The following is a 26,432-nucleotide window of genomic DNA, read 5'->3' on the forward strand; positions in this document are numbered from 1 at the left end:
GCCCGCCCGCCTCCCATCCCATGCTAGAGATTTCCCCCGCACGACGCTATTTTTAGCTGCCTCGCAGAAACTTCATTGAAATGCAATCAATTTGCAAGTGGTGCAAAGAGAGGGATAGAGAAGAGAGAGCCACCCACTTGAAAGAGACTGATAGAGAGAGAGAGAGAGTTGTGTTTTTGTGCTGAGCATGCAAACGAACAGAGAGAACAGAAACAGAAAGAGCAAAAGAAAAGAGCAGCAGCAGAAGAAGACAACGAAGACGACGACGACGACGACGACGAAGAAGAAGCCGCAGCGTCGGCAGAACGAAACGAGGACGACGAAACTGCATTGTTGTCATATTTCGTAATACGCTGAGGCAGCAGCAGCAACAGCAACAGCAGCACACCACCGAAATGCATTGCATTGCTCAAGGGAAGGTGGGATGGGGAAGAGGTAGGGTTGGGTTGTGGCAGCAGGTCACAGCGGAACAGAGCAGAGCGGAGCGAAGCGAAGCGAAGGAACAAGCTTTATTTCAACATAAGCTTATCATCAGGCTGGAGAGAGCAAGCCAGAGAGAGAGAGAGAGAGACCCACATAGAGCCCCGCACACGTAAGGGCAGAGCGCCAACGCAGCGGGGCGCGCTGTTGCGCATGTGTATGTGTGCGCGTGTGAGCAAGTCAAAATGTCAAGTTGCTGCTGTTCTCTCGCTCTTACTCTCTTTTCTCTGCGTTTGCAACGCTTTCGGCGGCCCGACTGCTGGGCTCCGCTGCTGGCCATTTCGAACCATTTCCCGAATGCTCCATCCATTCCATTTCATCCGCTCGTCCGTCCACATCCACTTGCGTTTTTGTTTTTTTATTTAGTTGCGGCCCAAGGCTTGGCCTCAGAGAGGGAGAGAGAGAGAGGGGCAATGCTCATTTATCACATTTGAAACTCTGAATTACAAAACGCGAAACGGGAGCAGAGCTACGTACGATATTATTATCCAGCCAGGCAGGCCAGTCCCGCAAAGCACAAAACAGGCGCGCGCATGTTCGTCGTCGTGGCAGCCCCCCACACACACACACACACACACACACACATACATACAGACACACACAAGTCCAGACCGAAAGCCCGCCAACCCCACCAGCCAGCTACCAGACCAGACCCGACCCCATCCACAGCTCCAGTCGCAGTCGCAGCCCCAAAGAAACGTCCGCTCAGTTCGTGTTTCGTGATCAACGCTCTCGGTTGGCACTCGTGTCTGTGTCTGTGTCCGTCTTCGGGTCGAGCACTCTTCGGCATTTCGGTCGTTCGGCATCCAGGGACCCACACGGCATCCCTACGTTTCAGTTCTGATTGGAGATTCGTGCGCCGCCGTTGATAGTCCAAGTACGCGGCGTTTCCCTGCAGCCCCAAGCTTTGAAGCTTTTATTATTTTGCATTTCGTTTTGGCTTTATGTTCGTGTTTGCCTTCCGTTCACGTCTCCTACATATATTCGCTTGTGGCCTATGTTTTTGCACAACTGTTTATGATTTGATTCGCAACTGCAACAGCAACAGCAACTGCAACAGCAGCAACAACTACACATTCAATCGAATCCAAAAAGTGCTCTAGTGTTGCAAAACTAACCAACAGCAGGCGACGGCAGCGGATTACGGATTACTAAGAATCTTCCAAGAATCGGTAAGTTTGGCAAAGATCTTTCCAGGAACTACGGAGTGTACTCGCTCGAACTTTGAGCCGCCAAGTGAAATAATTCATAAGAAAAAAAGAAAAAAGAAAACAAAGGAAGAAGCATTCAGCTCTAAATCTGAACTGAAAACTTGATTGAAATTCCTTTGGGGCTCATTTGCAATCTAATACGAATCTATAATGCCTGCCAGATACATTTTCCCCCCAGCTATTTCCCACACAGACACACACACAGCTGCAACATCAACAAGGCAGGGCCGTCAGGCACTTAATGTATCTGATGGATACACACAGGCCCACAATGTTGCTGCTGCTGTTTCGGTTTCTGTTGCTGCTGCTGTTGTTGTTGTTGTTGTGTGGGGAGTAATGCGCCACCGCTTTAGATACCAGATACTAGACACACACTCGTACTCGCACTCGCACTCGCACTCATAGAAACGTCCGTTTTCAGTCTCTGCTGCTTATTTGTCGGTCTTGCTTCAGTGATCTTTGTCATTTTCCGTCGCCCATTTCCTTTTTTTTATTTTTTTTGTATCCCTCTCCGCCCACTTTCCATGTTCCACTTCTAGTTCCAGTTCCCCATTCCAGCAGCCGCACCCCTTTCGGTACGGCTTCGGCTTCGGCTTCCAGTGGCCTGGAACATTCCATTATCCATTTCCATACCAGGGCCATTGCCTGATCCCCCCGCTCCCTGCTTTAGCAAATTTCTCTATGAATGAATGACAGTGTAAATGAGTGACAGAGTGAATGATTAGCTGAATGAATGAATGAATGAGTGAGTGAGTGATCTTTGATTGCAACTTCCACGAGCTTCCGCGGTGCTGCGCGGAGACAAGACAACCCTGGTGGCCCTGTGAGAGACAACTCTAGCACCTGTGCACGCGGGCCACAAATTCAATTATGCAAATCTCAACCCGATCTCCATCTACAGTCGCAGTCTCCAGTCTCCAATCTCCAATCTCCGTTTGCCGTCTGCCGTCTGCCGTCTGGCTAACCCACTTCACACACCAGAAACAACAACAAATATCATGAATTATTATTTTTCATTGGGGCAAAAAGGAAACGAATGCAAAGCCTCCGATCACACATAAATTTTGCGGTTGTTTTGTTAATGAAACGACAACAGCAACAACAACAGTAACAACAGCAACACGCTCTCTTATATCTCTCTAGCTCTTTCTAAAAGCTTTTTACCCACACACAAACACACACACACTCACAGTAAGACAGACAGACGGACAGACATACCACCACCTTGCGCTCAGTCGTCGAAATTATGCTCAAATTATAACTGTTATTCAGCCGGCGATCGAAACAGTTAAAGCAGAAGAAGAAGGCAACAGCCACAGCAGACGACGCGAGCAGAAAGAAATGACTAACAAACGTTGTTTGTTGTCGTTGCTGCGTGTTGCAGCGGTAAAAATTCCCCCAAAACAAAAGTCAACAAGTAAAAGTACCAAGCGTCGTATACGCAATATCGAAAAGAGAGTAAAATGATAGCGGGCGAGAGAGAGAGACGCCCCGTAAGAGACAGAGAGAGAGAGAGAGAGAGAGTCTGCTCTCTCTCTAACAAAACGCGCGTGGCTGTTTTCACAAATATTTCGGATTCTTCGTCGCACTGATTTCCTGTCTGTTCTTCTCTTTCATTTTTATGCCCACTGCAAGGGACATCATGGGTTTTCCCCCCAAGTCTTTTCGGTCTAAAATTATACATATGTATGTATATTTTTGAACAAAAAATACAGATGATATGTCCTACAGATAATTTATAAAACGAATTACCTGTAGGGCACATTCTTTGAAAAGGAAACCTGATCAAATTTGATCAATTATAGTTAGCTTAGACAAAGCTTATTCGATCATTATTCGTAAAAATTGCTCTGAACCGGAATCGGCAGTTTAGTCGTACTCGTACTCGTCAGTCAGTCAGTCAGTCACACAATACGCTCCTTAATGATTGTTATTTAAAGCTGTTTCGTACTCGCATATTTATTTCACTTTTCAGGCTGCAGCTGCTGCTAGCAGCCCAAGGAAAAGGCTAAACAAACATGTCTATATGCATGAATATGTACATACATACATATGTATGTATGTATGTACATATATTCAGATTGTTTCTTTCTTTTCGCGACTCCTTTCCTTTTCTTGGATAAGTCTTGTTGCACTTTTGATGAATGTAATTTTGATTTTTATCAACTGACGTGCTTTTGATCGCCATTCCGTTGGCCGTGTTTCTCCGTTTCTTTCTCCGAGTCCGAACTCGGACTTGGACTCGTAAATCTCCTGTTTTAATTAGTAATCTGAGGCCAACTACTGTTGAAACCCAAATTTAAAAGTGGAACACCACAAAACATATCCCAAACAAAAAAAAAGAACTCTAAAAGCAGGCACGAAAAAAGTATACGGCAAAGGCAACAGAAAAGAAAAGGTCAGTGACCAAAATATGTTTTGTAATTCAGGCAGAAAGCATCAGCGAAAAGAGAATGTGGCCAAGAAGAAAATCAGCGGAATGAACAGAAGGAGGCAACAACGAAAAACAGAAGCCAAAGAGCAACCATTTGCAACGAAAAAATCCGTTGAAACCGGGAGGAATTGGGCCAGCTTGGGCCAGCTCGTTTTTGTTTTTGTTTTGTTGTTGTCTCTTGGCCAAAAAGGATTTTCTCGGCCTGCACACACGTGCCTCGTGCCTCGCGCCTCCCACCTTCGCCTCGTTTCGCAATTTCCGTTTGCTGTTGCCTTAAGCCTTTGCAACGCCTTAATTCAATTAACGCCGTCGGCTTCGCAGTCGATGCAGCTCAATGTCCGCGTCAAGTATACGCCCTGTGGCGGAGGCCACACTCACCCACACACGCACACGCACACACAGACACACACAAGGCGTTTCCTATTTTGCATGAGAACGGGAAAATCAAAAAGGAGAACGGACAGCAGGCATCCGACTTGCATCAGGGAAAAGGCAACGTCAGCAAAAAGATATAGGGAGAGCGAGAGAGAGAGGAATAAGCAACTGCGCGAAATGCAAATGAAAGGTAATTGAAAGCGGCGCAGTTGCAGTCGCCGCTGGTGGCTACCCTTAAGCTTTGGCAGGGGACATTGTCCGTTTATGGGACGATGGAAGGCCGCTGGCGTTGCAAGGGGCACAGGCACAGTGGTTCGAAGGCTCTCACATACATATGTATGCATGGCTATCCTAGGCAGAACAGAGTGAAGAACAGCATAAGAATAAACTTATTTTGCTCATTTGTTCGAAAAAACCAAAGCCAGGAGTCTGATCCGTTTCATTTGGTGTCTCAACCTACAAGGAAAATGCATATATAAATCCCTAGATACATTCATGTGTATGTATGTATGTATCTCTATAAATAATATTCTATTGAGCGCCAATCCTTTTGCCGCACAATCACTTTTGCTCCACTGTCCCCCCATTGCGCAAAAGGCAAAGAGCACATGAGAATAAGAAACAACAGCAACAAAAAGCTGTGTGTATATTTTAATCCTCTCAAAGAGGATTTTTTGTCGATTGCGTCCGCTTCTCTGGGGCCGGATTGCACACGACACCACCAATGCTGCCACATTCACCCATACACACACAAAACACAGGGCCGGGGGCAGTGACAGGCAGAGATACTCGTACTTTTTTCCTCGCTCGCGTTGCGTAGCCGCCTCCAAGGAGCGTGCACAGAGGAAAGTCACCTCTAAACAGAAAGCAACAGCAACAGCAACAACAACAAAAACGAACAGCAAACAAATATCCCCAACTCACACACACACACAGGGACAGGCATGGACACGGACACGGACAGTGCGCGATAAGCTTAATTGAGTGCGCGGAGGTGGCGGTGTGGGAGGCGAACGGGGGATGACACACACAATTTTATCAAGGGGCCTGCACACACACACACACACACACATGTACACCCGCTGAGACAGGCACGCCAGGAGAGCAGCAAGGAGAACAAAAATATATGCACGCAGCCGTGACGTTGGCGCTGGCAGAGGCTCCCTCCCACCCCCCAAACACACGAAGAGAAAGCAGCGCAAACTGCGTGCTTTTTTTCTCGGGAGGATACCCTTTACACATATCGCGGCGCGGGGATATGTATGTGCAGAGAGTGTTTAATTTCTGACTAAGGCAGAAAATCAAAATAATAATAATAACAATAATAATAATGACGAATGTCTGCGCGGCGCGGTTTAACCATTTGCCACAATATTTGCCAAGCTGCTTCTGTTTTGTGTGTGTGTGTGTTGATCTGTAATCTCCACCAGAAATCAGACACCACTACAGGGTATTCCTCCGTAGACCCTGCCTGTTCCTCTTCGCTTGCCTTTGGCCATCGTTTCCTTTGTCTCTTGTTGTCAGCCAAACAAGGCGAAACGAAACGAAACGAAGCGATAGCCGAACGATCCTCTCTGGCGTATGCTGCAGCAGCAGCAGCGGACGTGCGTGCGGTTGGGTGGGTGAGTGGGTGGCGGTCCGGGACGGGACGGGTGCAGCTGTTCGGGCAAGTTTCGTCAGAGGATTTTTCTGGTGGCTGGATCCCACCGGCATTTGGGTCATGTTAAAAATATCCGCACCAAATTTTCGAATTTCCATTAACGGGCGCCAGGAGCGAGGGAGCCGCTGTGTGCGGAGGCATCATCGGATAAGCCCAAAATCAACTTATAAAAAAGAAATCACAAGGCAAAGCAACGCAAAGAGAGCCACAAAAAACCAAAACACATGTGCAAGAGGGGAGAGTCTCTCCCAGAATGCCGGCATTTCTAAATTCGATCGCACTTGATGTTTACTCTGCTCTCACTCTCTCTCTCACACTCTCTCTCTCTTTGACTGCTCTCTCTGCTGCTGTTGCTGTTATCAACCAAATATCAAATCAAATAAAGCTTTTTCTTGTGCGGGGAGAGCTCCTAGAGGAAAAGGCATTCAATAATTTTCTCCAATAGCTGCTGGTGTCTTTTATCTTTTCGTTGTAGAACGAACTCGTTGAATGTCCCAAAGTACACATGTCCATGTGTGCTCCTATCATACTTGTGTATGTATGTATGTATGTATGTATGTACGTATAATGTACTTCCTTTGGCTCTTTTCTTATCAGTCGAAATGCGGTTAAGAGAATCACAAATTCTATGGTCACAAAAGTAAACAAACGCAACGGACACGTGCAGAGTGTTCGCTGATAGGTACGGAAAGGAAAGGAAAACACCCATTGAACAGGTCAAAATATCATCGTTATACATGGTATGGTCAAAGCTGTCTTTGCCGCGAAGGTAACACAGCACAGCCCTTGGAAAACATTAAAGAAAACTAAATCCTCCACTACGAGATTATTCGGCCAGCGATCCTCCCATTCAATGGACAGATCGCCTTATCTCTTCTGGGAGCTAAAGAAGCTCCCGTTCCGGGTATTGCATCTGCAAATCCAACTGATAATCCAAGACTTGTTGATGCACCTCGATCTATAGCACATTCAGGCGCAGCTAAAATATTCCAAGAAATATATGTAAAATGTATACTCACATACATATGTACATATATGCTTATATTGAAACAATTTTGAGGGGACTGACTCCAGTGCTGGGACTGGGACTTCCATGTTGAGTGCTTGGCCAAGTGTGTCGTTGAGTGCTTCCTCTGCCGGTGGCCGGCGATGCCGGAACTTTCCCCGTTTCGATGTTGACCCGCATTTCGAATGTCTAAATTAAGGACACCACCATAAAAAGCTCTCCAAAAGCAAAGCGCAAATGACTAAGGGGCCGCAGCAACAACAACAACAATTTCATTTCTGTCTCTTATTTGTGTGGGTCGAGTCGAGTCGAGGCGTGAAGAGCACGTAAAAGAGGGGGAAACAAAAACATGCATAGATCAATAATATGCTGACAGCCACCGCCCCAGTGGTGATGGCAGTCGTGGGACAGAGGAGTGGTTCAGACCGCATCGCATGGGGAGATGAAAGAGACGCCCTTCTATGGCAGACACAACTCTAGTCGCCATCTAGCTCCAGCTACAGCTCCAAGATCCAAGATCCAAGCACTGGGCTGCAGTTTTATGGTTGACAAAATGTCAGCCGAAAAAAACAATTTTGTAATCAACAAACCAGTCGGAGTTGGCAGCTCTTTTTGGGGGCTGTCATCGCTATGTCTAACGATGGCCACAAATCAGTCATTCAGTTGGCAGTTCGCAGTTGGCAGTACCCCCGTTGTTCCCTATAGACGGATCGCGCAGCTAGGGTGAGCTCATTCCAACGAAGGCAACAAGTTTTTCCTTTCCACCATGCAACCCCCCAGCCCCAGCCCCTAGGCAATGTTCAGTGAAGCAGTGAAGTCTCCAGTCGCCAGTCCCTTCCTCCTTCCCTGCCGAGTCTTATTTCATAGTCGAGTGGAAGACCCAACCGATTCTTGTCGCTGTTCACTCCTCCGCAAATGTTTGCCATATATGATTGGAACCACTATACAGATGCAGATACACGCACACATGTAAAAGTAATATCTGTGTAAATGTATGGATAAACGATGGATGTTATTGGTGGTTTTATTACACGCACTATGGGCCAAATAAGTATCTGATTACTGAATATTATTATCCTAAGCTAGGTACTCTTTTATTTGTATATTTGGGATTTTCGTTGCTGAATTTCTGATCAAAAATCCACATGCTAGTGGCCATGGTGCACAGTGGGGTCGCATCTATTATTAAATTTCTCTATGAATGAAATTATTCACTATATTTACAAATACATGCATAAATATGTATGTATGTATCTACATATATTTATGGTGCGTGTGTGTGTGGCTTTGTGGGTATGAAAAATCAAGCCTAGGCCGAGGCTCGGCTCGGCTCGGTTACACTTGAATGACAATTTCGAAAAACTATGACTATGAGTAGGGGGACTTTCAAGCCCCCACTTTGAGTCCTACTCTACGTGACTGTGTGTGTGTGTGTGTGTGTATCTGTGTTTGGCATTGAACAACGGCCCACGCTGGCCCGTTGTCTCCCCCAACCACGTACCCCTCTCAACTGCTTCTACTCCTCTACTCGATGGAAGCTTACGTGCTTGGCTGCTAACCTTTTTTTATTTTCTTGGCTGATGTATGTATGTACATACATACATATGTATGTATGTAGCTTTGAGCCAAGCTTTTTTCCTCCACTGGCTTGCCTACGTGCAAAGGAATTTTACACTTGGCGAACAACAGCCAAAGGCGGCTAGAAAGAGCTAGGAAATTAATAGAAAGAGCTAGAAGCAGCAGCAGCAGGCAACAGCAGCAGGCAGACGCAACAACAACAACAACAAAAACAACAACGGGACTTTATGACAGCTAGAAAACGAAACGAAACGAAGCTCTGACGAGCGTCAAGCTCAGCGCGAAGAGAGTGAGAGAGAGACGAGGAGTGCGGGAGTGCGGAGAGTGCGGAGAGTAGTGTCAGTGGATGGAAGGGAGAGAGGGAGAATAGCGCCGAGAAGAGAAATGCTAGGCATGTAAGAAGGCAAAAAATACAAAGTACAAACAACAAAAAAAAAGAAAGGAAAGGAAAGGAAGACTAGTTTCTGATGGGCCGAAACTTATGGTACCCTTGTAGATCAGAGATCCAGCGACATTTGTTATAAATAATCCCAATCTAATATTCAACCGATAGTAGCACCAAAACTGTACTTAAATTTCCTTACAACTAGATAAATCGACTGATAAAGGGGATCCGTACAAGCTTCCTGGCAAAGTCATAGATGCCCTATGAAATGGAGGGTATCCACAATTTGTCGTCGCTGTCTGACGCAAAGGAGAAGCGCACGGCCAAAGCGGCAAAACAGAGGAAGCATTAGAAAAGTCATAGAAACGGACGAGGAGAGGGAGGGAGAGTGAGACTTGGAAAACAGTTGGCGGCTAGCGGGCCGAGACGATGCGGCCCCAAAGCTGTAGTGGCAGGAAAGAGGCGCTGGGTGCTGGCAGGGCGGCTGGTGGGGAGGGAGCGAGGAACATGTGTTTGGTGCCAACCTGCGATACCTGTTCCGCGCGATGGCAGCAACAGCAGCAGCAGCAGCAGAATCCGGCCACCGAGCACCAGTTAGTCAGTCATCAACAGTTGGCTGCCACACACACACAGATGCAGGAAACCAGCGCACAGATACACTACACACAGAGTACGCTCTCCTAACGTCTCTCCGACGACCGATCTCCATTGGTATTTACACAGTAAACAGCACTGTAGGAAATCAAACAGACGCTGAGAGAGTGAGAGAGAGAGAGAGAGCGCGGCTGTGGCTCTCTCTATCTCTCCTGCTCAAAGAGCGAACAACATAGATAGAAACATTGAGAGCGAGTGAGAGAGACAGAGCGTGACAGAGCTCTCGTTTTTTTTGTGTGGGGGCGAAGATGTGTGGGCCATGCCGCACCGCGCCACATGGGCAGAGTGTCACGCACACACACACACACACACGGACATGCCCCAAGGCAGGGTCCCCCCACAATGACAAGTCCACCACCGCGACAACAGACAGACAGACAGACAGACAGACAACCACATCAATAAAAAAGCAGCTAGAGCTACATAGAGCTAGAGCCAGAAACCCACTTAAAGCCGACGATATTGAGTAATCCATTGGCAATCCATCGCTCAGGCCTGGTCTTGGGAGCCACCAAAAACCGACCAAGATGCGCCACATGGCTCGAAGCCAAGCCGGAAACTAGGGATAGGTTTTTGCTTAAAAGGGACCACCAGATCTAAAAAGAAAATAATGCGATTGAGAGTATCCTTTGGTCAGACTTGTAGAGAATTGCAAAAGTTTTGCAGAGACGATCCCAGCCAAATTATCAATTATATTTCGAATAAAGGTTGCATTAACCAGAGGATCTAAAAGTTCTTAATCTCTGGTATAGCTTCATACATAGTTCGATCGTACGAGCTTTACTTTAATAACTATTTTAGAACTTTTTCTTATGATGTTTACATCAATTTAAGCTAACTTTTGGACAGTTACATTCTCTGTAAATAAATGAGAATGATCGCCATTCCATCTCTGGGGGTTTTCCCGTAAAAGGATCTCTCCTTTCAACAAAATCTTTCACATCGGCTATTTTTATTAAATATACAAAACATCATTCGGTTTAATTGCTCATCCTCGATCACGCGTTTCTTCCTATGTACTTCTCATCCTCCTCCGAAACGAAACGAACGGATTTCCATTCCCAGTGTAAACATTCCGTTTTCACTGCCGTCTAACAAAAATTTCAACATCGTCATCTTCAGGCGGCGGCGTTAATTTGTGGAGCCCAGTCCCCCCTGTCACCGATTATACTTTCAGCCTCCGCAGTTTTACTTAATACTACCACACAAACACACACATATGTATGCTGTAGCAATGACTGGGGCAGGGGCAGGGGATGGGCATCTATTGTTGTAACTTTTTTTTTTTTTTTGCTGATAAAAACTTCAAGCAGGAGAGGAGCAACAGCAACAGCAGCAGCCTATGCATGTGGAGAGTGGAGAGTAGAGAGGAAGTCATAGAGCGTAGATAGAGTGGTTAGATGTTATACGTATTAGACCAGCGACTAAGTAGAACGAACGGCAACAAAACTAACAACAATGGCCACCGCCAAGCCACAGCCACGGCCCCACAGCCCCAGTCAGTCGTCGGAATCATCGGAATCGTAGTCGCACCGAAGCCACAACAGCAGCAGCAGCACCAGCAGCACCAGCACCAGCGATCGTTCGTGGCAAAGCTCCACTCAAAAGTGGAAAAAACAAGAAAGGAAGGCTAGCCTAGGTGGTCCGAAGTCTTAGATACCCTTGCAGATTGGATGTTTTCTATGAGACCTTCATGATATAGGGGCTACAATTATGATTAATATTCCTATTTAATGAATGCTGTTGGTAAAATTAAATTGAAGTAATTTTCCTACAAATTTCATTCCTATGGAAGGTGTTTGATATAGGATCCTTTTCTTTTGAATTTGATTTAATCTTTTTCCTGCAAAGTTGTATCCTTAAACCCTTCAATATTTTAACATAGTTTGACTATTACCCTGTCTACTCTTTAACTGTTGCTGATCTAGAATCTATTTACTTTAACTTAATGGACAGGAAAATGCTTCCTTTGGCAACCATCTGGTCGGAATAGGAATACCCTGAAGGCAAGGGTATAGAAAAGCGGCACACAGGCGCAGCGACCAACCAACAACACGCAATAGGGCAAGGCAAACAACAACAGAAGCAGCGGCAGCGACTGCGGCAGAGCTAGCAACAGGAATTTACGATTCAGTGACTACCTTATTGTTGTAGTTGTAGCTATGTGTGTCTGTCTCTCTATTTCACCTGGTGTGTGTGTCTGTGTGTGTGAGAGCCTATTAGGCGAAACGATCGTTTCCGTTGTAGGGGTAGGGTAGTAATAATAGACAAAAACAACAGAAACGAAAAACCCCCCATCAAAGGTGTAGAGGATAAAAGCTGCATACAAGTAAAGTGTAGAGAACAGAACTTTGCCCCAAAGCTCACTTCGTGCATAGATAGGACTTCGATTCCAATTGCAAACGACGACGACGCGACGCTTCCCACTTGTAGAATTTACAGTTGCTTACGTAATCCCATCCACACACATACAACCAGACGCTCCTTTACACACATGCACGTACCGATCGCTGGGACTGTGACTGGGACTGACTGGGTCTGGCTCAAGTTTCCACATGTTTTTCCTCCTCCAACTACAAGTTGGATGTCGGGGGAAAAAATCCAATTTGGAAAAAGGCAGCGCCCCAGTCGGTGGCCCAACCCCAATAACCAGGCCCAACCCAACCCAAACCAAATGCTGCCTAATGCCCTTACACACACGGACACACACTCATGCACACATACAGATGGAATCAACTTGGCTGCTGCGCGCACCCAAAAGCTGTATTTTTTGTTACTGTTGTTTTTTCCTAGCTTTTTTCCCCCAATCCCACAGTGGTCGATTCAGCCCATCTGGCAGGCAATAATTAACAACTCAAAAAATAAATAGGTAACATTTTTAAAAATATTTTTGTATTTTGGAATATAAATCCGCGGAGTATTTAACTAAATTTTTAATTTTTATTATTTAACTCAAAAACTTTTAAAAATACATTTTAAAAAAAAATAATTTTTTTTGTATTTCGAAATATTATAAAATGTTTTTATAAACACTTTATATTAATATGGTCTGTTTTTTGAAGTATTTTAAATTTCTGCTGTACACTTCACTTCGCTAACAATAATTTTCGCTAAGTTTGTTTTTATCAATTATCAATTCATTGAGTGAAAACATGGATCCAACTCGCTTTAGCTTTTTTTCTTACTAGTTTCCCTTTCGAAACATCGCGAAAAGCGTGCTTATTGACACTGCCATTTTCCTTATAAAATCAAATAAATTAACTAAAAAATTAATAATTAAGCACAGGACCAACACATATATTTTTTATTGAATACTTACCAACTATGATCAAAATGGATGGTAATTTTAATACAAATCGCAAAACATTAAAATTTATTTTGCTTTACCAAAAGCCATAACAAGGCGGTAAAATGTACTTAGGTATGGACAGAAAAGTTTTCTGCGATTCAACCGCGTGCAGGTACTGGACTATCGATGGGAAAAATATATAAATATCGCAATAAATATCAGTGGGATGTTTACTTTCCAAAAATTAAAAACAAATTTACAAGATTCGACATTTTAATTTTTCATTTATTGCCTGCCAGATTGGCAGAATCGACCACTGTGCCTCCCCATCATGTTTTTCATTTTAACCCCGTTTCGTCAACGCTCTTGGCCCGTCCCTCACTTAAAAACAGCAACAGCTCCGAGACCGAGACCCATGCTTGCCCCTTCCTCTTTTCCCCCTCTCTCTAGTCATCGCGTGTAAAGGAAATTAAAAATTCAAAAAGTCAAAGGCGCAAGCAGCGCAGCAACAGCGGAGGAGAGCAGCGTGTGAGAGAGAGCGCAGCGCACGCAGGAGAGTGAGTAAGAGAACGGCAACAGTTTTTTTTTGTGTAGACTTGGGGGACGGGACCCAACGAAAAGTCTACAAAGTCATCAGTGCCAGCAAGCCCTATGCCTGTTTCTGTGAATGTGAGACTGTGGTGTGTGTGTTTGTGTGTGCTCATTCCTTTTGTGAGTGCGCTGGCAGCGCTGCCTCGCCTCGACGGATGTAGGATTGTTGGCAATGTTGTATGCGTGTGCATTTGTGTGAGTTTGCTGCTGCGTTCGTGTGTGTGTGTGTGTGTGTGTGTGTGTGGGGCAGCGACGCGATGACTATCGTGGACGTGGTCGTTTGGAGCTTGGGAGCTCGAGGATCGCTCATTCACATTTTGGATTCAACCGGGACGGACGAAATTTGACGTGCGGCAAAAGTGTTTCGTTTCGTTTTTCGTTCGTGCGGATCGCGGTTCGGTATGATCGCATCACCTCCTCCACCGCTCTCCCTGTTCGTCATCACTCTTCCTCTCTCTCTTACGCTGCTCTCACCGCCTGAGTTGTGAAAATTTCCACTTGGAAATTTGGAAATACAAAAAAACCAAGCAGAAAGAAACTAAAATTAAACAAAAGAAAAGGAAAGGAAAAAACTGCAGGCGTCAGCAAAAGGAGAAAATACATATATTTAAAAAAAAGAAAAGGTGCTTACAATTGTGGAAATTGAATTGTGTGATTGTGTGTGTCAAAGGGGGTGTATAAATAATTCTCTGCTTTTTTTCGTCTGTAAAGTGATCTCTCCTCAGACAGAACCGTGCCGCCCACCCCTAGAACAACGACCAGGGCCACCACTCTTATCAGGCGCATGGTGTCCGTGTGAGCAGACGACGTGACTGGCAGAGGCCAATGTATATGTGTGTGTGTGTGTGCCGCTGCGCTGTCGACTTCCTGCGTCGAGGACTACTTTTACTCATTTCATTCGTGCGCGAGTTTTGAACGAGTGAGGTCGGGTTCAGTCTGTGGAACTGAAAACTGAAAACTCAAAACTGAAACCGAAATTGCAGACGGAATTAAGTAAAATTTAATTCATGCAAAGTAAGAAGACGCAACGGTAAACGGAATACTATAGTGCGTGCCGCAGAGGCACGGCACGGCGAAAACAAACTGAAAACAATACAATTCCATTAAAAATCTAACCATGAATAAGAAGAAAAAAAAAATATATATAAAGTATATTTCTGTGATCGTGTGTGCGCGCTTGCTCTCTTGAATATTTCTTTGCTCTTGGAGCGACGAAAGCTTTTCGTAAAGCTCCTCTAATAACTGTTTGCAAAAGCTGTGTGTGTGTGTCTGTGACTATGTGTGCTGTGTATGTGTGTTTGTCGCCTATTCGATCACTCTCTCTCCCGCTCTTTGGCTATTGAATGGTTCTGCCCCCTCAATTGATTTGAACAAGTGCAGCGCCGACACAAAATAAAAACAAACTAGCACAAAAAAGTGCAAAGCAAAAGCTACACAAAATAGTGAGACCCAAGAAGAACAGAAAGTGAAAAGGAACAGTGTGACCCTCTCTCCGCGTGAACGGAGGAGCCAACAAGGAGGTTCGGAATTGGAACTGAAACGATTTTCAATTAAAGCGTACAGGCGGCCAATCCGATAAGATAAGAAAGAGCGCGCACTGGCGGGCGGTCTGTCTGGTGGTTTGGCAAATATTTAGCAAGTGCCGCGCATTCTCCTCAGCAACGGAGGGGTAGCGGAACGGAGACGAAAACGAAGACAACAAACGACTTTTGTTTGCATGTGTTTCCGTCTCCGTTCGTTTCCTTCTTCATTATTTCGTTCGCCAAGGATGTTTTTGTTGGAATACGTACACAGCACGAAAGAGGGCGGAACAGCAAAGAACAGAAACAGCAACAGAAAGTCAGAAAAAGTGATAAGTGGATCCATTCCATGCCCGTAAACGTGCCAATGGAATTTCATGACTTTCCACAACAATTTCTAGATGGATGATTGGGGATTGTGTTCCAGTTTCGTTTCTGTATGCCTGTGTGTGGCAATACCAGGTACTTTTCGTTAACAAGATAACGTTTCCGATCAGCATCACTATGAGAGTCTGTTGATCCATATCTATCTGGATCTAGGAGACTATCAGAACTAATAAAAGCAAAATTCGCGTGCACGAAACCTTCTGCCGTCTGAAATTGAGGCAAAACTTATTCCCACAATCAGAGTCAGAGTGAAATATAAAGGATTTCAAGTTAACGCAGGGTATCGTAATGTCGTAAGAGCGACTTTAGGCACCTGAGTTAATTTTTTATGGCAGGCGTAAAGTTTTTCCATTTTGTCGTCTACGTGCCTGTTGCTGCTCTGCTCCATTCTGCTTCCTCTTTTGTTGTTCTCCTGCTCACTCCGTTCGCCTTCCCTTCCTCTTCTGTCTACTCTTCGCTCTGCTTCTTCTGTCTTCACACAACACACGACACACACCCTTTGGCAAGTTTTCAAGTCACACACTCACGCGCAGAGCCACATGCACGCTTTTACAGGCAACTGTTTCTGCTGCTAAACTAGCCTTTGAAAAAAAGCTAGAAAGAGCCAGAAAATGTTGATGGTAGTTAAAAAAAAACGCTAGAGTATTTTAGCGCCTCTTGTTGGCATGTTTTCACAGACACAGATGCAACAAACGGTATTTTGTTTGTCTGTGCAAAAGCAAACGACAAAGATTTATGTTTGGCTGCCTTGGCATGTGTGTGCAAATCGCTAAGATTTGCATTAATGCTAGACTTATTTATTTATAATATTTGAAAAAGCATTTCCCATCATCGGCTGAATCTAAAGCCAGCCAATCTTTGACTGCAAGGTCCAACATCCAGACACGACGCGATTTTTGCTTATAAATCTTAGGCATTTGAAACTTACACTCGCGATCGAATCTTGTGAAATTGTGAAATGCCTCAATCGATTCAATTGATTTAAAACCTAAAACCGATAAAATTGAATTCCCTTTTGGCTTATCGATGTTTTTTGCGATTCAAATCGAACAAAAGCATTAAAATACATGAAGTTGCCAGAGGTTTTTAATAAGCTAAAATTACATAAATTTGTCTTTAAAAATAGCCATAAATCCCGCTACCCACTCTTTTAAAATTTATCCTGCATTTGCAAATTGAAACACGATAGATCTAGTGGGAAAATAGCTAAATTGGCAACACTGGCCGCGTCGTTGTCCCATTTCCACACACACAGGCACATATGTATCCCCATTCACTCTCACAGCCGGTCCCCCCTCTCTCTCTCACTCTATCTGACTCTGTCGATCAGTGCGTGTGTGTGGTGGGGTTTTGGGACTGTTCGTTGCTGTTGTTGTAATTTGCTGCCCATTTGAAACACATTTGAAATTTCCATTTAGATTTCCTCATTTACTTTTCCTGACTGCCGTCGTCGCTTCGGCAATGAATGCCTGCATAATGCTCAAAGGGTGGGTAGAGGGCGGGGGAACCTTGCGACGACAGTTTGACCCGCGGGGTCGTCTCTTAAATTAAATTTTTGTTTGCACTTGCGAGTAATTTACGGAGCCTCTCCGCTCAAGGGAGGAAATTCTCAGATCTAACTGAATGAAACACACACACACACACTCGCGGGAGAGGGAAAATTGAAAATCCTATAGCACGATCCTTTTAGAGAAAACGCCGCCTTGAAACTAACCTGAGTGTGTGTTACTTTGATTACAGTACGCCCTGGATTATATGTTCTGTACATTCAAACGATTGTCAGGAAGCAGGACGAGTTACAAGGACCTTAGATGAGACCCGCGCGCTACGCCTAACAATTGAATGAAGATCACTATATAGGGTATCCAGACAGATCACCCCGTCCGAAAATCAATCAACTATCAAAGGGACCACCACCGGCAACCGCAACCACAACGGCTTCCAAATGAAGATGGCATCCCAACGATTCTGCCTGCGATGGAACAATCATCAGAGCAACCTGCTGTCGGTCTTCGATCAGCTACTCCACGCAGAAACCTTCACAGACGTGACGCTGGCCGTGGAAGGACAATACCTAAAGGCACACAAGGCAAGTGTTTACCTCCCTTTATGAGTTGACTGTCTGACTGGTCTAACTCTGGTTTGTTTTCGCCCCTTTATACAGATGGTGCTATCCGCCTGCAGTCCATACTTCAATGCTCTGTTTATCAATCATCCGGAAAAGCATCCGATTGTCATATTAAAGGATGTGCCCTACTCCGATATGAAGTCCCTGCTGGACTTCATGTATCGCGGCGAGGTGTCCGTGGATCAGGAGCGTCTTACCGCATTCCTACGCGTGGCCGAGAGCCTGCGCATCAAGGGCCTCACCGAGGTGAACGACGATAAGCCCTCGCCGGCAGAGAGCACACCGGCGGCAGCAGCGCCGCCACAGTTACAGCGCATTCAGCCGTATCTGGTGCCGCAGCGCAATCGGTCACAGGCCAGCCTCTTGGCCAGCACCGCCAGTGCCGCCAACAGTGCCACACTGCCGGTGCAGCCGTCACTCCTCAGCTCCGCCCTAATGCCCAAGCGTAAGCGGGGCAGGCCCCGCAAGTTGTCCGGCAGCTCCAATGGCACCGGCAACGACTACGAAGACTTTGAACGCGACAACCTAATGAATGAAACGGACATGGGCAATGGCAAACTGGGCAACGACTCCTACTCTGGCAACGATGATGGCTCCGATGATAACCAACTGGAATCTGGAAATAATGATGATTTAAATGTGAGTTTTCCCACTAGGGAATCCGCTCCCTAGCATCTGTACTAATCAGCTTTCGTATTCCGCCTATAGGAAAGTCGCGATTCTCTGCCCTCGAAACGATCAAAGAACTCAAAGGATCATCGGGTGGTTAATCAGGCAGAGGACAACAGCACTTCCGGTGAGTCCATTTTTCATGTTCAGCCTCTAGATTACCATAAGATCTCTACATTACATATATGTACATACATTACATAGTATAGCCCCTAAGATCATTTTTGCCTTAATTCTAAGAGACAGAATTGCACCATCAACCCAATCAATCAATCAATCAGTCGATCGATATTACATCATTCTCTTGGTCAATCATTCAGTGCACCAAAAAAAACAAAAATCAAAATACAACCTCAATCCAAAACAGAACCAAAGGTGAAGCCACATCTCTCATCTGCGACAGAAAATAAATATTTCGAATTATTTGAATATCGGAAAAGCTAAAAGGGATTTTACGCATTTCAATTTAGATCGAAAGATACCATACAAAATAAATATAACTTCTACACGCGCGTCGGTTTCCCCTTCATAGTGAAAACAAAACAAAAAATGTGAGAAAAACAATCGAAAGTTTCGTTCAGTGAATCAATCGGCAGAGAGCGTTTTATAGGACCTCCTTCCCCCCAGTCGAGTGCGCTTGTACCGTCCGTCGGCAGGTGAGTGTCCCCAACAACAAGAACACGAAGCGGTTTTGATGCCACAGAAATGCAAATCCACAAAATGCTGAAGAAGAGAAATAATTTGTGAAGTTGAGGATCGGGTTGAAGCTCACAGGGATTCATGGCCGACGTGAAAACAAAATGAAAAAATATTCAGAAAAGAAAAAGAATACAAAAGCTCAGTTCTAAAAGAAAGTTTTACTTTTTGTTTCCAAAATTATTAACGCGCGCAAAAATCGATGGCTCTCCAGAAAATGCAAAAAAAAAAAAAAGAAGAAAAGAAATTACGACCACAGCATCGCACCTCATGACCGCCTACGCCCATTATTTCATATCAAATTATAGCAGAAGAAATACACGAAAACCAGAAAATAGAAAAACATTTCGATTACCACGAATACGCGTTGAAAAAATGGCTTGAAATCCCTATAGCTTTTCCGATCCGACTCAAAACTATTCTCTCACACAGTCGCGTCATTGTGTTTTGCCTTTCTCTTGCATACATCCTGCACCCCACACACACACACACACACACACACACACACACATCACCACTACACATCCTGCCCCCAAGAGGAGACCTCACTAACATTCCACTCTTTCTCGATCTCTCTGTAGATGGCAACGACAGCGATGGCGATGGCATGGACGCCTCGTATATGGAGCCACAACTGATGCTGGACGAGTACGATGAGCCCGTGGAATTCAAATACAATCCCCTCACCGACAACAGCTCACCCACGCAGGACCACACCGACACCGGTGGAGCCAGCAGCAACAACAACAACCAGCACCTCAACGAACAGGCCCGCCAGCAGGCGCTCCTGATAGCCGCGCAACGTAAACACCATGTGGAGACGGCGGCAGCAGCGGCGGCAGCAACATCCGGCGTAAGCGGTGGCGGAATCAAGCTGAACATTATCGGAATGGCTGCGGGGGGAGCGCAGGTGAAGAGTATGGTCAGCATACCGAAGCTCACGCCCATTGGCAAGGCGAACGCAGCCTCCACGCCGCTAGTGTCGCCTGCGTCGTCCTCATCGGCCAGGCCGCGTGTGCAGAAGCGCCCGAAGCTGGGCAAGATGAACGGCGAGGTGAAGGGGGTGTTCACCAGCCAGGACTACCTCGATCTGTACAACAGCAGCGACGGATTCAAGTTCAAGGCGGCCGGTTCGCTGAGCGGCAGCACGCCGAACCTCAGCGCCAGCGGCAGCGTTGGCTCGCCAGCCGTCAAGACCAAGCTCAATCTCAGCAGCAATATTGGCGAGGGCGACACGGAGGGCTCCGTCCGGGACTATTGCACCAAAGAGGGCGAGCACACGTACCGCTGCAAGGTCTGCTCGCGCGTCTATACGCACATCAGCAACTTTTGCCGGCACTATGTGACCTCGCACAAGCGCAACGTGAAGGTCTATCCGTGCCCCTTCTGCTTCAAGGAGTTCACGCGCAAGGACAACATGACGGCGCACGTCAAGATCATTCACAAGATCGAAAATCCCTCAACGGCGCTGGCCAGCGTTGCAGCCGCCACATTGGCCAATCAGCCGCTTGGCGTGTCTGGTGGATCAACGCCACCGCCGCCAGATCTGAGTGCCCAGAACTCGAATCAGTCGCTGCCCGCCACCAGCAATGCGCTCTCCACCTCATCATCGTCGTCCACCTCGTCGTCAAGCGGCTCCCTGGGTCCGCTGACGGTGGCCACCGCTCCCTCAGCCCCCGCTGCGGCGGCGCAGTAATCTCCCCCTGACCCACACACACACACAACACCCATAAACCATTTAGCACCCACCCAAGAAGAAATCCTCAGACACACAGACAGAGACAGAGAGGTTGATTCCAGGAGAAGCAGCCACACATATTCCAGCAGAATCCAATAGGGGGGGGGGAATCTAAGGATCGGGAGGAGAAGCAAAGCGCCAGGCGCTCGCTATTGCAGGGGGGAACGGGGGGTAGATTTTTTGTTGATTTTGTTTTTAGTTATTTACTTCTGGCTTTTGTTTAATAATCTATCTATTATGTTGCGTTTCTCTTTTACTGAACGTGAATAATAATGCGGGAGAAAATGCCGGGCAACGTGGAAATCTCTGATTATCCAAAAAAGGCGAGCTAAAACGGGGAATTTCCTCAACAACAACAAAATAACCGTTTAGCAGTCTTTATTTATACATATTTATATGTTGTGCAATTATTTTTCCAAATCCAACCCAAACCGAACCGAACCCTTTTTTTCTTAGCCGTAAGTCACACACACCCGCACGCCCTCACTTCCAAACTAATCCTAAACAGAAAAACCACCAATGCGATTAATATTTTTACGTATCGAAATATATATACAAATATTTCCATGAAAACAAAGATTATTTTTTTGTTGTGGACACCAGAGCGGCCTTATTTAAAGAATCGCATATCACTTGGGTCAAAGGGTTAGAAAGGTTAGAAAGAAAGTTAAACCGAAACTAAACAAACAAAAACCTTCTGCACTTTTAGTTAATTACAAAAAAAAAAAACGTATCTGCATAACTTTAGATACAGATTTATAAATATAAAACCACACACACACACAATATCTATACACATTGAATGGTATGTTTAGCACGTAGTTCTATTAATTAATTTATCATTATCTTATGTTCAGATATGCTTATGTTAATATATACATATATACTATATTATTATTACATCTTACGAATCGAAAGCTAAAAACAACGGAAACGGAAAAGAAAAAGAAAAAAAATGTAATGTTAATCATATGCGAGAGGGAGCGCAAATCTACCTTGTTGCCTTCAAATGAAGCTAGTTAAAAGTTAAATCCGAGTCTGGGCGCAGGGTCCTTTTTTGTGACCCCCCAGTAACTCACACACACACATTTACACACCTATACAGATAGATGCCGACCCCCGTAGAGGATATCCAACGAAAGATTGCAAATGTTTCGTTGGAATCGAGAGGGGGGATGGGATGTTGTCGATTATTAATCGATCAATGATCGTCGATTAATTGTAACTACAAATAGTAACAGCAACAATAATATACAATAATAATTGTAATGATAATATTATTAAATTAATGAACATAAAAAGTAAACATAATTTATCATCAATCTATTAAACGATTTATGTTGTATATCGGAGGCTTAAATTATCGCCAAAGAAAATAAAAATCAAAAGCAAAAAACCTAAACGCTAAAACGCAGTTGAAAAATCCAAACAGAGAAAAAAACCGCAGCACACAGACAAAACAAATAGAGAATGTTAAAATTACAAATTTATTGTTGTTAAAGCAAAACGATCTCCAAAAACAAACAAAAAAAAAAACAAAACACAAAAATTAAAGGTTTAAAATCTGCAAAGAAGAATAATAATAAATAAAAATTAAAAAAAATACACAACAAGAAAAAGTTATTCCTCGAGTCATGTGAACACGTTTAATTTTTTGTCCACTGAAAAACTGCAAAAACAAAATTCAGCAATAAAAAAACAAACAAACAAAATAAAAATTAAAACTAAAAATTATGCGCAATCCAATAATAAACAAACTGCGTACGCTAATTTATTAAATAATTTTGTTTTTAATTCTTTATTTAGTGGTAGCTAGTGCAATTTAGTCCGTAAGCCGCCGTCGACCCCACACCACCTAACAATCTCCAACAGAATCACCAACTCTTCTCGACAAGGATTTCTCCATCTATATCTAGCCCAAAAAAATCATCTTCCAATCTTTTGTGTTTTTGGCGTTAATTATAAAGAAACAAACAAAAATTAAAAATCAAACACAATATACATATATTGTAGATTGTTTGTACTATATTTTACTTTTATTTTTAGTCTACTTTTTATATATAAATACATACATATATGTACACTATACACTACACATATTTTTTGCATTCAAAGAACTAAAAATCAAAACTTACAAAAATACCCTCGGCAATTTTCTCGCTTTCAAACGATGTCCACACAACACTCGAACACTTTACGAGGAATCAATCAATATAAATACATATATACATAATATATATATATAAAGAGTCATGCTTTTGATGCCCAAAGAAATATATGAATATACACATATATGTATATATATATATCTGACCAGATCTTTCCAGAATATCGCAAGGCAAACAAACTTCCATGTGTGAATGAGAAAATTGTCTGCAAATTCGATGGTAAACTTGGTTTCCGTTTAAAATTAGCTAAATACGACGATACGATACGATATCTGTAATTATGAATAATTATAAAATAAATAAAAACCTAACTACTAAATAGTGAATCACACGCAATATTAACCAGATATACATATATAACTAATTTTTGTTATAGTAGGAAGGCGAAAGCAAGAGCAAACAGAACATTTTATAATACAGCAACAAACAAACAACAAAAATAAAACAGAAGAGAAATAAAATACACAATGCAAAAAAACACAAAAAACAAAAATCAGTTCTGAACCAAAAATTGATTGTTTTTATTTCATTTTAGTTGTAATTGATTTATATTTGATATTTCCCCCCAAACTACGTTTAGCATAATTCTCAGCAAAAAGGTTTTGGAATTAATTTTTAAATTTTATATTTTTTTACAGTGACACCCGCACAGTCGCAGGCCACACCGGAACTCTCGCAGCGGCTCTTTGGCTCCACCTCAACGCTGACGACCACAATTTCGGCCAAGACAACCACTGTAGCAGGAGCAGGACCGGTATTGGGGGCAGCCCAAACTACTACCGCTGTGGCAGAGCCAGCGGTGGCCACACTGCTGGAGATTGGCGATAATCCAGTCCACCTGCCAACCATTCTGGGACTGAAGATACGCGCCATTAACCCCAACACTACTTCCCCACAGAAGCAGACACAGACACAGACCCAACCACCATCGCCCACACAATCGCATTCTCAGTTGCAATCAAAGACAAAGCCTAAGGGAAATGGCAGCAACAGCAACTCTCTGCTGAAGCAACAGCTGCGCGGCGGGGCTAAAGATCCCGAGGTACCCAGTGCCAGTCGGCTGCAAGCAGCAGTAGCAGCCGCATCCCCCAACGAAGAGACTGACATCGAGAGCCAGAAGTGCCAGCAGGAGGCACACAGTGGGCTACAGTCGCTGGCCAATGCAGCGGAGCAACAGGCAGCACAAGTGGCCAACAGCAGCGACAGCCTGCACCACCAGTTGTTGCTGCACATGGCCGCCAATCAGCAGAAGGCGGCGGACTATTACCAGCAGCAGCAGCAACAGCAGCAGGCATCGCCCTTGAGCGCCGACCAGTATCCGGATGATGACATGGAGCTTCTCTGCGTTGCGGAGCAGCAGGATAAGGCTGATGATGAGCCCGATCACGACTTGCTTACACTGGCCGATGAAAACGCTGGACTGCCTGGCTACCATCAAGCCACCGACTCCGAACCCCATGCAGTGTCCGCAAAATCGTCAGCAGCATCTGGCGGTGTCCGAGCAAGCAATCCACCGCGCCTGTCGGGCTCCAAGAAGCCAGCCAAGCGACCCATTCAGCGGAGAAGGGTGCGACGCAAGGCCCAGTCCACGTTAGACGACCAGGCGGAGCATCTGACGGAGATGTCGGTGCGGGGACTGGATCTGTTTCGATACGCCAGCGTGGTGGAGGGCGTCTATCGGTGCACAGAATGTGCCAAGGAGAACATGCAGAAGACATTCAAGAACAAGTACAGCTTCCAGCGGCACGCGTTCCTCTACCACGAGGGCAAGCATCGCAAGGTGTTCCCCTGTCCGGTGTGCTGCAAGGAGTTCTCACGTCCGGACAAGATGAAGAACCACCTTAAGATGACGCACGAGAACTTCACGCCACCCAAGGACATTGGCGCCTTTAGTCCGCTCAAGTATTTGATCACCGCAGCGGCAGCTGGCGACATGCAAGCCTCCATGTACCAGCAGCAACAACAACAGCAGCAGCAGCAGGAGCAGTACCAGCGACAGCTCGAACAGCAAATGGAGCAACAGCAGATGGAGCACCAGCAGCAGCAGGATGGCTGCCTACTGCTGCCAGAGGACGTGAAGCAGGAGGACCAGGACCAAGAGCTGAGTGACGGCTATGAGGCCTCCAATCCCGAGGCAGCCGCCGCGGCCATGCTGAGCCTGCACCACGATGTCATCATCAAGAATGAGATACAGATCTCGCCGTCGCCATCGCCCTCGCCGCCCACCACATGCGCTGTGGCCGAGGGCAAGACCCTGGCACTGGCCACCAACGCACAAACCACCGCAACGTAAAGACTTTTGGAAGGGGATCCCCCACTTAACGCTAACGCACACACTGAACGCACCTTAAAGCGAGGTCTCTCAACTGTAGAATACTTGATAGGCAATAAGCAATTGAAAAAACACTCAACAGGATTGTTAGTTAAATTAAAGCAATACTAAGCTACTACGACTACAACGTGCTCCGTCCAGATAGCCTTAAAACTAAGTAAAACACTCTTAAGCTAGTGTATCTGTAGCCTGTAAGACTGTAATCCTTAGGCCTAAGCTGCTGCTGCTGCTGCTGGCAATCGGGGAGAACGTAAGCCCACCTGCCATTTGCGCGCGCACACACACAGTTCAGTGAACTCTAATGACTTTCGGCTTTAATTATTAAACAATTTACATAGTTGGAAGAGAGAGAGAGAGAACCCTACCGAACCCCACAAGGGGTAGTGGGGCAAATTTTAGAACTTTTTAATTTCATTTTTGTGATTTTGTTGAACCTTTCTTAATATTTTTTAACTTTTTAGCATTCTTATTGTTTTTTTGTTGTACATATAGGTATAGCATATAGATTTGTTTAATACTCAAAGTCCGTAGTATAATTTTGTTCATTACCTTGGCAACAAGTGGAAGTGAAATCAAATGTATTGGCTATTTGTGCAATTATCAAAATGATTTGGTTCAGGGGCCACCACCTCGGACGGAAATGGCACGGAAGGAGGAGCGCAGGCCCCACCAAAATGTTGTAAACTTAATTATCGACTACTTAATTATGATATATACGTAGTACTATGTAGATTATAAGGCATGTTCCAATGTACAACAAAATGCGCAAAGGACTTCCCCAGTGAAGAAGAAGAAATCTGAACTGAACTGATATTTATACGAAACGAAAGGAGAAAGGCCAACCTAGAGGTGAAGTGGGATCCTCTGTCTGGCAATTATTGTATTATGTATTATCACATCAACAATTTACTTAAAAGGCAACCATTACGACTTAAACTTACAATGCGCTCAATCCGATAGATATTATAATATACTACAGATATTACAAAAGATCAGATGCGAGTGCAGTCTAGGCTTACGATTCGATTCATGGAGAGACACTGGAAAGAGTTCATTAAAAATAAAGAGAATTTTACTAAAAATAACCAATGATAAGTATAGCAAAGATGCGACAAATCATTTTGCTTTATT

The 26,432-nt window shown here is 44.8% G+C and overlaps 1 protein-coding gene across 3 annotated transcripts; it reads left to right on the top strand.

The window, feature by feature from the left end:
* Positions 1-803: 803 nt before the first annotated feature.
* On the top strand, positions 804-26,372 carry LOC111067699 (protein tramtrack, beta isoform). Of its 3 annotated transcripts, none has more exons than XM_022356957.2 (5): positions 804-1,652; positions 17,311-17,659; positions 17,735-18,337; positions 18,407-18,494; positions 23,608-26,372. In XM_022356957.2, exons 2-5 carry the CDS (start codon positions 17,516-17,518, stop codon positions 25,260-25,262), a joined length of 2,490 nt encoding a protein of 829 aa, XP_022212649.2. In that variant the 5' UTR covers positions 804-1,652; positions 17,311-17,515; the 3' UTR covers positions 25,263-26,372. The 3 variants fall into 3 exon arrangements, with proteins under 3 accessions (XP_022212649.2, XP_022212651.1, XP_022212650.2); XM_022356959.2 differs by lacking the exon at positions 23,608-26,372 and adding an exon at positions 19,645-21,826 and having other exon boundaries at positions 828-1,652; XM_022356958.2 differs by lacking the exon at positions 804-1,652 and adding an exon at positions 13,960-14,286.
* The last annotated feature ends 60 nt before the right edge of the window (positions 26,373-26,432 follow it).

The sequence above is a fragment of the Drosophila obscura genome, unplaced genomic scaffold, assembly GCF_018151105.1.
Source record: "Drosophila obscura isolate BZ-5 IFL unplaced genomic scaffold, ASM1815110v1 contig_192, whole genome shotgun sequence".
Lineage (NCBI taxonomy): Eukaryota > Metazoa > Arthropoda > Insecta > Diptera > Drosophilidae > Drosophila > Drosophila obscura.